This window comes from Acinonyx jubatus, chromosome D3 (assembly GCF_027475565.1).
Source record: "Acinonyx jubatus isolate Ajub_Pintada_27869175 chromosome D3, VMU_Ajub_asm_v1.0, whole genome shotgun sequence".
Classification (NCBI taxonomy): Eukaryota; Metazoa; Chordata; class Mammalia; order Carnivora; family Felidae; genus Acinonyx; species Acinonyx jubatus.
The window spans coordinates 19226258-19239945 of NC_069392.1; the positions used below are offsets into that span (position 1 = coordinate 19226258).

Below are 13688 nucleotides of genomic sequence, written 5' to 3' on the forward strand. Positions count from 1 at the left end.
ATGAATTTAGCAAAGTTGCAGGATACAAAATCAATGTACAGAAATCAGTTGCATTCTTATACACTAATAATGAAGCAACAGAAAGACAAATAAAGAAACTGATCCCATTCACAACTGCACCAAGAAGCATAAAATACCCAGGAATAAATCTAACCAAAGATGTAAAAGATCTGTATGCTGAAAACTATAGAAAGCTTATGAAGGAAATTGAAGAAGATATAAAGAAATGGAAAAACATTCCGTGCTCATGGATTGGAAGAATAAATATTGTCAAAATGTCAATACTACCCAAAGCTATCTACACATTCAATGCAATCCGAATCAAAATTGCACCAGCATTCTTCTCGAAACTAGAACAAGCAATCCTAAAATTCATATGGAACCACAAAAGGCCCCGAATAGCCAAAGTAATTTTGAAGAAGAAGACCAAAACAGGAAGCATCACAATCCCAGACTTTAGCCTCTACTACAAAGCTGTAATCATCAAGACAGCATGGTATTGGCACAAAAACAGACACATAGACCAATGGAATAGAATAGAAACCCCAGAACTTGACCCACAAACGTAAGGCCAACTAATCTTTGACAAAGCAGGAAAGAATATCCAATGGAAAAAAGACAGTCTCTTTAACAAATGGTGCTGGGAGAACTGGACAGCAACATGCAGAAGGTTGAAACTAGACCACTTTCTCACACCATTCACAATAATAAACTCAAAATGGATAAAGGACCTGAATGTGAGACAGGAAACCATCAAAACCCTAGAGAGAAAGCAGGAAAAGACCTCTCTGACCTCAGCCGTAGCAATTTCTTACTTGACACATCCCCAAAGGCAAGGGAATTAAAAGCAAAAATGAACGACTGGGACCTTATGACGATAAAAAGCTTCTGCACAGCAAAGGAAACAATCAACAAAACCAAAAGGCAACCAACGGAATGGGAAAAGATATTTGCAAATGACATATCAGACAAAGGGCTAGTATCCAAAATCTATAAAGATCTCACCAAACTCCACACCCGAAAAACAAATAACCCAGTGAAGAAATGGGCAGAAAACATGAATAGACACTTCTCTAAAGAAGACATCCGGATGGCAAACAGGCACATGAAAAGATGCTCAACGTTGTTCCTCATCAGGGAAATACAAATCAAAACCACACTCAGATATCACCTCACGCCAGTCAGAGTGGCCAAAATGAACAAATCAGGAGACTATAGATGCTGGCGAGGAGGTGGAGAAACGGGAACCCTCTTGCACTGTTGGTGGGAATGCAAATTGGTGCAGCCACTCTGGAAAACAATGTGGAGGTTCCTCAAAAAATTAAAAATAGACCTACCCTATGACCCAGCAATAGCACTGCTAGGAATTTACCCAAGGGATACAGGAGTGCTGATGCATAGGGGCACTTGTACCCCAATGTTTATAGCAGCATTCTCAACAATAGCCAAATTATGGAAAGAGCCTAAATGTCCATCAGCTGATGAATGGATAAAGAAATTGTGGTTTATATACACAATGGAGTACTACGTGGCAATGAGAAAGAATGAAATATGGCCCTTTGTAGCAACATGGATGGAACTGGAGAGTGTGATGCTAAGTGAAATAAGCCATACAGAGAAAGACAGATACCATATGGTTTCACTCTTATGTGGATCCTGAGGAACTTAACAGAAACCCATGGGGGAGGGGAAGGAAAAAAAAACAAGGGGGTTAGAGTGGAAGAGAGCCAAAGCATAAGAGACTCTTAAAAACTGAGAACAAACTGAGGGTTAATGGGGGGTGGGAAGGAGGCGAGGGTGGGTGATGGGTATTGAGGAGGGCACCTTTTGGAATGAGCACTGGGTGTTGTATGGAAACCAATCTGACAATAAACTTCATATATTGAAGAAAAAAAAAAAGAAAACTTACGTCAGAAATTAAGAGGCTGTTCAAAAAAGAACAGGAACATGTCAAAAGAACATAGGAGCCAGCTTGAAGGGGACAATCTGAGCATCAAAATAAATCATGCAAACCATTGACAGCCCACTGAATAAACAGTCCATTATTCCACACTAATATGCAACTACTAAATGTAGAAAGAATGATGGAATTAAAAAACTACCACTTGGCAAAAATCATACTAATAACAGATTCTGGAAAGAATTACCAAAAATTGCTAGTTAGGGTGTGAAAGTTTGATGACAAAGAGGATATTTATAAAATCTCCCAAGTGTTTTTGATAAGATACTTTATTAATTAACAAAAGGAAACATGGTAACCTGATAGTGGAAAAAACCAGACACCACCCTAATCAAATTAAGTTAATATCACCAGGAATGGAACAGATTGACAGCATGTACTTCTGGAAATGCTATGCCAAGGACATGTGGCTTCTGTAGGACTTCTGCCAAAAGTACATATCCTCAACCTAATCACAAAGAGACATGAGAAACCTAAATTTGGAACATAGTGTACCAAATAAACTGGCCTACATTCTTCTGCAATGTCAAGGTCACAAAAGACAAAAACTGAGGAACTATTCTAGATTTAAGAAGAATTTGGAGAGCATGACAACTAACTGTAATTCACTGTCCTAGACTGAAAGCTGGACCAGAAAAAAATGTTCGTCTTTTTTGCTAAAATGGACATTGGCACAATTGGTGAAATTTAATTAAAGTCTATAGATGAGATACTAGCATTTTATCAATGTTCACTTCCAGATCTAGTAAATATACTCTGGTTACAAGAGAGAATATCCTTGTTTTTTGGGAAATGCACACTGAAATATCCAGCAGTAAAGAAGCATTATCTCTACAATTTACACTTTCAAGTTCAAGAAAAAATTATATATGTATGTAGTACACGTGTAAAGGGAAAATGACCAGCCATGATAAGAGGTTAACATGCAGGGGGGTGCCTGGGTGGCTCAGTAGTTAAGCATCTGACTCTCAATTTTGGCTCAGGTCACAATCCCACAGTTTGTGAGTTCAAGTCCCACATAGGGCTCTGTGCTGAAGGCGCAGAGCCTACTTGGGATTCTCTCTTTCCCTCTCTCTCTACCCCTCTCCTGCTCCTGTGCACACATGTGCATAGTCTCTCTCCCTCTCAAAATAAATTAAAAATAATAATAATAATAATAATAATAACACTCTTGAAAAAATACAGGAGACTCTCTTCCTGACCTTGGGATGACGAAACATTCCATAAACATACACACATACACACCACACATCCCTAACTATAAAGAAAAAATTAACAAACTGGACTATATTAAAATTAAGAACTTCCATTTATCAAAAGATAGCATTAAAGAAAGAGAAAGAAAAGGCACAGAGTGGGAGGACATATGTGCAAGACATATAAATGACAAAGGACTCACATCTAGAATAGCCACAGAACTATAAATCAGTACAAAAAAGACACACTACACCACTTCATACCCATTTCAGTGGTTACTATTAAAGAAAAAAAAAGTGTGGTGAGGACATGGGAAAATTAAAACACTTGTTGGGAAGAGAATTCCTTGTTGGGAATGTAAAATGGTAGAGCTGCTGTGGAAAACAGTATGGAGGCTCCTCAAAAAATTAAAAATAGAATTATCATATGACCCAGAAATTCCACTTCTGAATATATCCCCAAAAAACTGAAAGCAGGGCCTCTAAGAGATATTTTCTCACACAATTTCACAGCTATTATTTACAACAGCCAAAAGTCCACACAGAAACAACCAAAGTGTCCATTGATTGGAGAATGGATAAACAAAATGTGGTATATACATACAGTAGAATACTATTAAACCTTTAAAAAGGAAATTCTGATACATGCTACCATGTGCATGAACTCTGAGAACATTATGCTAAGTGAAATCAGCCAGTGGCAAAAAGACAAATATGATTCCACTCATACGAAGTACTTACACAGTCGGATTCAAAGAGACAGAAGGTAGTTGCCAGAGGCTGGGGAGTTGCCAGAGGCTGGGGAGTTGTTGATTAATGGAGACAGAGTTTCAGTTTTGCAAGATGAAAAAGTTCTGGAGATGGATGGTGGGAACAGTTGCTCAATGTGAATGTACTTAATAGTACTGAACCGTACACTTAAAAATGGTTAAGACGGTAAATGTGTTTTACTACAAAAAAAAAAAGAGTTAAAAAAGAGAGATAACATAGTAAAAAAAAACGGGCAAGTGATTTTAAGAAGCACTTCACAAATAAGATATCTAACTGTCCACTAAACACATAAAAGTAAGATACAAAAATGTGCTTAATCCCACTGATAATAATGCAAATGCAAACTGAAGCCACTTCGGAATCCCTCTACATACACCTGAATGGTTAAAATGGAGAGTGACTTAAGTGCAGGTGAGAATGTGGAGCCACCAGCAGTGTAAAATGGGAAATGATCTGGCCCTATATCCAAGAAAGCTGAACACTATGCACCCTATGACCTCATAGTTTCACTCCTAGTTACAGAGCCAACAGAAATGGCTGTACATGTGGACTAAAAGACATGAATAAGAATGTTCCTGGGGCACCTGGGTGGCTCAATTAGGTGTCTGACTTCGGCTCAAGTGATGATCTCACGGTTCATGAGTTTGGGCCCCGAATCAGGCTCTGTGCTGACAGCTCAGAGCCTGGAGCCTGCTTTGGATTCTGTGTCTCTCTCTCTCTTTGCCCTCCCCCCGCTCACACTCTGTCCCTCTTGCTCAAAAAAAAATAAACATTAAAAAAAATTTTTTTTAAATGTTCCTAACAATACTGTCCTTAGTAGCCACAAAAGGGAAACTCCAGATGTCCATCAACAACAGAACAGATGAGTAACACAGTCATTCCATGGATTAGTAATCCGCAATGAAGACGGAACTGCTGTTATAAGATAACAATATGGATAAGCAAAGTGATGGTAACACTGAGTTAAGGAAATCATACAGACATAGAAAAGAACAGAGTGTACAATTATACCTATGTAAAGATAAAAAATTAGCAAAATTCGGACACCTGGTTGGCATAGTTGGTAGAGCATGCAACTCTTGATCTCAGGGTTCTAAATTCGAGCCCCATGTTGGGTGTAGAGATTACTTAAAAATAAAAATCTTAAAAAACATTAGCAAAATTAACCTCTGGAGCTAGACATTAGGATGGTAGTTACTTCTAGAAAGGGCAGAAATTAAGAGGGGACATGTGGGGAGCCACTGTGATATAAGTGTGCTCTGTTCCTTGACCTAGTGGTGGCTGCAAAGTATATTCGCTTTGTGGTGATTCACTACACTGAACACAAGTGCTTTTGTGTTCTGGGTGTATACTTCATCAAAAAACTAAAAACAGGGATGCCTGGCTGGCTCAGTCAGAAGAGCATGCAACACTTGATCTCAGGTGGGGTTGTGAGCTTGAGCCCCATGCTGGGTGTAGAGATTACTAAAAAAATAAAGAAAGAAAAGAAACTTAAAAAATTAAAAACAAAAAACAACTCTGTACTCACCAACTTCCTTTTACATGAAGCTACTGCAGGCTGATATTTTTCCCTATTTCAATTTTTGTTAACACAATTCTGCAAATGCATGTGCATTTCCGCATGTAAACTCTACCCTCCCCCACCATTAACAACAGGCCAAAAAATAAAATTGATGGAGGGAAGAGATTTTTAGCCTACTTTTTAATAACAGATACAAAAATATCATTTGGTAAAAAACTTCTAGATATAGGCGCACCTGGCTGGTTCAATTGGTAGAACATCCAACTCTTGATCTCAGGGTCATAAATTCAAGCCTCATGTTGGGTATAGAGTTTACTTAATAAAAAAAAAAAAAAAAAAGAATAAAAAAAATTTTCATTTTTTTTAACATTTATTTATTTTTGAGAGACAGAGAGAGACAAAGCATGAGCCAGGGAGGGGCAGAGAGAGGGGGAAACACAGAATCCAAAGCAGGCTCCAGGCTCTGAGCTGTCAGCACAGAGCCTGATGTGGGGCTCGAACTCACAAACTGTGAGATCATGAACTGAGCTGAAGTTGGATGCTTAACCGACTGAGCCACTCAGGTGCACCAATGAAAAATTTTTTTATAAAGAATGTTTAAAAAAAACCCTTCCAGATACAAATAATGAAACAATACAACTAATGTATACATGCTTCTCAAGGTAAAGTCCACGTTTCATGGTCTGCATCACCAACTCAAAATTTAAGTTTAGTTTTTAAATTTTGCCTTTCAAGTTTCAGAGGTGGATTGTTCAATCACACGGTTAACTAATTTTTATACTGAAAAGGTATATGATCACAAATAATCATAATCATCACAGTCATCAATTATTTAGACAGATTCTAACTGAAGTAACTACAATTTACTACTTATCTATTAACCTTTAGAAAAATGTATTCTTGGGACAATAAAAAAGTATATTACTTCTACTACAAGGATTAACCATGAACACCTGAGCAGTGTGTGAAACCTGGAAAGTGCAGGCACATAGGAGACCAAATCATCCTCTCCGCTCACTGTGACAAAGAATTAGTCATACAAAGGCTCCAAACCAGACGTCATAGCTACTCACAAGAATGGGAATAATTTTCTCAAAACTAGAACAGTGGGTGGCTCAGTCGGTTAAGCATCTGATTTTGGCGTAGGTCATGATCTCATAGGTTCATGAGTTCCAGCCCTGCGTCAGGCTCTGTGCTGATAGCTCAGAGCCTGGAGCCTGCTTCAGATTCTGTCTCTTCGTCTCTCTCTGCCCCTCCCCCATGCACTCTCTGTCTCTCAAAAAATAATAATAATAATTAATTAATTTTAAAACCTAGGAACAGCAGTAGTGTTGTATTTTATATTTACAAAAGTTCCAATCAGCAGGGAGGTGCTCTGGTCAAAAAAGGTCCTTTCTCCTCCACCTTAACTAAATCTAGCCCCAAAGAATATTTGAAATGAGAGGTAAAGAAACGTCCCCATGCCCTGCCACTATAAGAAAAGTGTTGAACACTGTGCAGTGACAGAGACACATATGTGGGTGCCCACATGAGTGGGTGAGTATGTGTACATGGTGTCTACATGATCAAAAGCCAACAGCTTCATTCATCTGGTTAATCATCAATGCTCCAACCCAGTTACAGGAATTCAAGTTGTGGGAAGTGTCCAAATGCCAGTAGAGACGCACAGTGAAGTATGAAAAATTAGGAAAATAAAATAACACTTAATTTTGTGGGGTCTCCAAACCCTTTTGATCTGAAATTTTCAATTTTTCTGTTCATTTTCACTATTTCTTTCTTTCCTTCTGTGTCTTCTTCAATTTCTATTCAGTGACATTTTTCTTCTCCTTTCTTAAGTAAAAGCAATTGCTTCAGTCTGGATAAAGTGTTCCCAAACAGTTTCACCTCTTCTGAGACCCTTCCCACTCCACACACCCCCTACTTAAAAGAGCCAACAAAGGAGAGCCACAGCTATGGACAGCTGGCATGTGCTGGCACAGAGCAGGAATACAGTTGTTTTTGCTTTACAATAAAAAAGTACTCACTGTTCAAAACCAAACTACCATCAACTCCAGATACAGACCTCAGAAGATCTGACATGCCTCCTCAGGGCACACTCCATAGTGAACCTTCAAAAACTCTGTTTGCCACTGATGGGGAGGTAACAGAAGGAAAGCAGAACATATCCAATGCCAATGTTTCAACCTGTTCTTCCAGTCACGTAAATAACAGGTCACCCAGTCACAAAGACACTCTGCTCTGAAGACAACCCTAGCAACTAAGTAACCTGTTAGGTCAGAAAACGCCAGCTATCTTACACAAAAGAGTGACAGCACTGCCACCAAGGAAGCAATTCAGGATGCTGATTCAGACTAACGGAAGTAGGGCAAAGGTCTATTCCTGGTAGCCATAGGATGACACCCAGCAGCTCATCAAAGCTGTAGCAAGGAAGAAATCTGGGGGCAGGTGGAGTACGTCTGGGTTTAGTTTTGACAACCCTGGAATAGAAAAACCAGCATTCCCAGCTAGATCTTTCAATACATATAAGGAATTCCCTCATCTGCTGTTCCCATGAGATGCTTCTTAAAATAATTAAGCCACAATCTATCAAAGCCCTGCCTGGACAAAAGGCTTTTAAACAGATCATGTTTCAAGCAGTGCTTGGTTTCTCCCTATCAGACTAGCAGAAACCCTCTCCAGGTTTTCTCCATAGAGTCAAAGTTTCTACTCAAAACACAAAATTCCCAGGACAAACAAGCAAAGAACAAATAAGTAGATTCTGCACGAAGAAAGACTAGAAGACTGTGTGGATCTCTGCAGTGGATCTAAGATTTGACCAGCAGAAAAATGGTCTGGAGTCATCTTGTCCCTTGGATGGTCCAAATCAACCCAGACACTGAGAACACCCAAAGAAGACTATTATTTTCAGGAATCAGTCCTGAGCTGGTAAAAATTTCTAGAGGTAATCAATAAAAATGCTACTACCTGTCATTACAAAGCACTTGCCATGTGCCAGATTCTGTGCTAACCACTTCCATACTTTCCTTCTTTCATCCTGACTATGATGACACTGTGAAGCACATGCATACAAAGCCTGGGTCCGTCTGCTATCGAAGCCCATAGCCACTATCCTGTACCAACAAGAACTAAACCAGCCTCAAAAAGAATGTAAGAAAAACGAGTTATGCTCTAACTAAATAAATATTACCCAATTTTAACGGGATTAATACAGGATTAGCTGTCAGAAAAAGAGTAACAGTTTACGGTGTGCAAGGGAGTAAGACTGGAAATAAAAAATCCTATCTAGGGGTTCCAGGAATGTTATTGCTGGTCATCCTTTAAGACCTGGCACACATGCTCTTTTCATAAAACCTTCTTGGGCTGGAAACAATGTTTTCCTGAAATGCTTACACCACTTTCCTGCTCTCCCGGGTATCTGAATTTTTTGCGTGAATTTTAGTTATGTTTGTATATGACAACCTCCACCTGTTACACCACAAGCTCCTTGAAGGCAGACTCTACCTCCAGCTCACACCAGCACAAGAGCCTTGCACAAGGCAAGTGCTCAGTGATTTGTTTCACAATAAGCCTACTATTTGGTTTCATTCATAAAGTCAGACCAAACACACCAAGTATACCACACTGTGAACTCTTCAAAGGCTGTGTGTTCCCAGAGGTTCGCAGAAGGCAAACCCTAAATAATGTTTATTTAATAAATCAAACATTTTAAGATTCACTCCTCCTAAAATCCATCACATATTCAAACACTGCCACATTTTAATACCTTTGACAATGATGCTGTTGTTCCAGGTTTTACGAGTTTGCCTCCTGTAGATGCTGAAGAGCTGTTTTCAGGTTTAGTTTTTTCTACTGTTTGTGTTTTGCTTATCCCAGACACTTTAGGCACTGAGCCGACACTCCTGCTTGTCTTCTTCATTCTGGGCTGCCTCTTTGTGATGCATTTACAAGCAAATCTGTGAAAAGAAATGGCATTATACTGAGAACACAACTGGAAGAAAACTCTGTAGAAATTTGTTTCTGAAAAATTTTATTATAAATAAATAAATAAAAAGATAAAACTGTTTGAAAGCTCCATGTTGATGCAGAAAAGAAAAAGCTGAAAAGGTCTTAGACTTAATCAGAATGCACCCCATGTTTAAGGCTTCCTCCTTGAATATTACTAGCTTGAAACTATTTTGTGCATTTCAGTTCAGTCATTAAAAAGAATATCCTAGATCTCTAATGGAACTGGCTAAATACAACACAGCATACATTATCTTTGGCATTTAATGAAGCAATAATCAACCTGCCATTTGAGAATTAGCCATTTTACATGTATTTGAGGGTGATCGTATTTTCCAAATTATCCAGCATAGTCTTAATTTCAAATACTTGCTGTGATAGCCTCATAGAAGCCAGGAGAACTTCCCAGAAACTCCAACATTCAGTATCTAAATATATTTCTCAGCTTCTCTCTTTTATCCAGAGGTAGCATCAAAATTCTTTATTGGCGGGGGGAGTACAGGGGGTACCTGGGTGGCTCAGTCAGTTAAGCATCTGACTTCAGCTCAGGTCATGATCTCGAGGTTCATGGGTTTGGGCCCTGTGTCAGGCTCTGTGCTGATAGCTTAGAGCCTGGAGTCTGCTTTGGATACTGTCTCCCTCTCTCTCTCTTTGCCCCTCCCCCACTTGTGTGCACTCTCTCTCTCTCTCTCAAAAATAAATAAACATTTAAAAAATTCTTTATCGTAACATAAACCTTGAGGCACCTGAGTGTCTCAAGTGGTTAAGCATCAGGTCACAATCTCATGGTTTGTAAGTTTGAGCCCTCTTCACTGACAGTGCAGTGCCTGCTTGGGATTCTCTCTCGCTCTCTGTCCCTCTCCCACTTGTGCACTCTCTCTCAAAATAAATAAATAAACTTAAAAAAAAAAAAACCTTTGGGAAAAAAAAGAATATAAATCTCAATTTTTTGGTTCAGAAAACAAGGGCATCTATATTACCTGTAAGGAATGTGGCAAGTCTACCACCTAAGTGGCTCATACCTGATTTCACAGCTTAGAGGACTTAGAATAACACTGGCAGCACACAAAACTGTACCCAGATAAACCTTTAAATATATTTTTATTAACTAAGCTAGAAAAGCAATCCCTACAGTAAAGCATGTTTGGAAAGATGCCATGGACCAGGCTGGGTAGAGCAATACAATTCACAAAATGAAAGCCTACTTGAATGTAAGAAAGTTTGTGTATGGTGACTCTGAGACACTATAATCAGCACAAAAAGAGGCTATTCTATTCTATGAAGATTTCTACACCCTAATAAAAATAAACTTACAGAAGAACCTTTGGAAAAGAAAAGGCTCTTTCCAATAGCCTTAATGAATACTTTACCTAGACTGAGCTCGAACACTCCAGATTTATCTTGCCTTGACATAATACAAACCGTACCAACTGGTTTGGTGGCAGGAGCAGTGAGACAGGGTGAAGGGGGCTCTGCTCCACCCTCAACATGATAAGGCCTTTGAGAAAAAGGCACTGTTATTAACAGCAACCAAAACACAGCGACACCTCAGAGACTCTGCTGCCTACCCTTCCTCCAACTTCCTGGTTATTCCTTATAGAAAATATTGTATACAGTAATGATCAAATTATCCACCTTTTTTTCTTAACGGTTTAGCTTTCTACTTTCTATTCCATTTGAGTAATCTGCCCAGTGGAAGTACTCCCTACAGTTCAGCTCCACCATCTATTTCCTACACCTTCCCAGAGGTGTACTGAAACTGACCAAGACAGATTCAAGTAGCTTCCCCCTGCCAACCAGCAAGGAATGACACTGGGTCCATCACTAACTCAAAGTACTGTGGAAAACAATCAAGTCCCCAAGAGGCTTTCCTTCAACTTTTCACTTTCCCTTGTTTACCTGTTTGGGTTTTTTTTTTTGTTTTTTTGTTGTTGTTGTTTTTGTTTTGGGGTGGGGGGTAGAGAGACAGAGACAGCATGAGTGGGGTGGGGGCAGAGGGAGAGGGACAGAGAGAATCCTAAGAAGGCTCCACGCTGCCAGCACAGGGCCCAATGCAGGGCTCAAACCCACAAAGCCAGGAGATCCTGACCAGAGCCAAAACTAGGAGCCAGACACTTAACCGACTGAGCCACCCATGCGCCCCTTACCTGCTCTTTTCTAAGTCTCATATCTTGCATACGGCTCCCTGGAGTTTTGTTCTTTTCTTCTCCAAATTCCATGCCTGCACCCCTTTTCTACACCACTCAGACCCTCTGCCATTCTCTGCCTACTTGTCCAACTCCTGCCAAATTAACTTTTCCTAGACAGGCAGCACCCAACAGAACCTACTGCAATGATGAAAATGTTCTATGTGTATTTGTGCTGTCCAACATAGTAACCACTGGCCACTTGTGGCTACTGAGCACTTGAAATGTGGCTAGTGTGACTGAGGAACTTAATTTTAAGTTTGATTTTAACCAATTTAAACTTAAAGGTACGTGGTAGCTACCAAAATGGACAATGTAACAGACTGTCCCTTTCCTGCTGCTATCACCTAAAACCTAATGAATTACCACTTTTGACCCACTAGGATGGCTATAATCAAAAAGATAGATGGTAACAAATGTTGGAAAGAATGTGCAGTAATTAAAACCTTCACATGCAGCATAAAATGATGCAGCTGCTTTGGAAAAGAGTCTAGCAGTTCCATTTCAAATGGTTAAACACAGAGTTACCATACAATCCAGCAATTCTATTCCTGGGTTTATACCCAAGAGAAATAAAAACACTTGTCCACACACAAACTTACGTACAAATGTCCATAGAAAGATTATTCATAATAGCCACAAACTGGAAACAACCCAAACAACCTCAAAAAATTCTCCCAAATTAAACTATAATAAGAGCATTTAGATTACTTTTCATTATCAGCATGTATTTGTTACTGGATACATATTACTATCACTTAGTTCTATTTACATGCTTTCTACATACAAAATAACTTTTTGTTTCAATTCCAAATGTCTATCAATTGGTGAAAGATAAAGCAAATATGGCATACCTATTAAATGGAGTATTATTTCGGCATAAAAAAGAAATGAACTACCACTACCAGGGTACCTGGGTGGCTCAGGCAGCTGAGCATTTGACTATTGGTTTCAGCTCAGGTCATGTCGTCATGGTTCCTGGGTTCGAGCCCTGCATCAGGCTCCATGTTATTAGCAGAGCCTGCTTGGGATTTTCTCTCTCTGCGCCTCCTCCACTCATTCTCCCTTTCCCTCTCTCTCTCAAAAATAAATAAATAAAACTTAAAAAAAAAAATGAACTACCAACAGAAAGTATAACATGGATGAACCCTGAAATCATTATACCAGGTGAAAGAAACCAGACACAAAGAATCACGTATATATGATTCCATTTATACAAACTGTCCAGAATAGGCAAATTCATAGAGACAGAAAGTAGATAAGAGGTCATCAGAGGCTAGGGTAGCGGAAATGGATACTGACTGCTAATGGACACAAGGCTTATTTTGGGGGACGAAACATTCTAGACATTCAGTTTTTAAATGGGGGAATTGTACGGAAATATGAATTATATCTCAATAAAGCTGTTACAAAAACAAAACAAACCCTGGGGCTCCTGGCTAGCTCAGAGAAGAGCATGAGACTCTTGATGTTAGGGTTCTGAGTTTGAGTCCCACATTGGGTATAGAGATTACTTAAAAATAAAATCTTAAAAAAAATTAAAAACCTAATAAAAATCAAACAAGGACTTCTAGAAAGTAAATCCCAATACTGTAAAATACCCAATAAGATAAAGAAAAGGACTACAGTCTTGCAAACATCTGAGATGAGGCAAGCAGCACAGCCAAAAGCTTTAAAAGATGCTGAGATACATAACTGGTCCAGGCGCCTGGCAGCTTGAGATCTTAGGAGAACTTAGACCAGTGGTTCTCACCCACATTGGACCCAAAGCTCTCTTTCTATAATAAATATGTAAATACCCTCTACTACTGAGTGAAATCCAAAGCTAACCTATTTATTATATACATACAGATGCTTTCTAAAGATATATGTGGCAACTACAACTTTTTAAAAAATGTTTTATTATTTATTTGTGTGTGTGTGTGTGTGTGTGAGAGAGAGAGAGAGCAAGCATGAGTGGGGGAGGGGCGGAGAGAGAGGGAGACAGAATCTGAAGCAGGCTCCAGGCTCTGAGCTATCAGCACAGAGCCTGACACGGGGCTCGAACCCAC

The 13688-nt window shown here is 39.3% G+C and overlaps 1 protein-coding gene across 4 annotated transcripts in view; it reads right to left on the reverse strand.

Annotated features, from left to right (window-relative positions):
• Positions 1–13688, reverse strand: part of SPECC1L (sperm antigen with calponin homology and coiled-coil domains 1 like) — a 139348-nt gene that overhangs the window by 97350 nt on the left and 28310 nt on the right. For all 4 annotated transcript variants that reach the window (XM_027044117.2, XM_053206216.1, XM_053206217.1 and 1 more), the window contains one exon: positions 9213–9402. In XM_027044117.2, the coding sequence (XP_026899918.1) occupies positions 9213–9365 (153 nt within the window). In that variant the 5' untranslated portion in view covers positions 9366–9402. The remainder of the gene's footprint in view (positions 1–9212; positions 9403–13688) is intronic.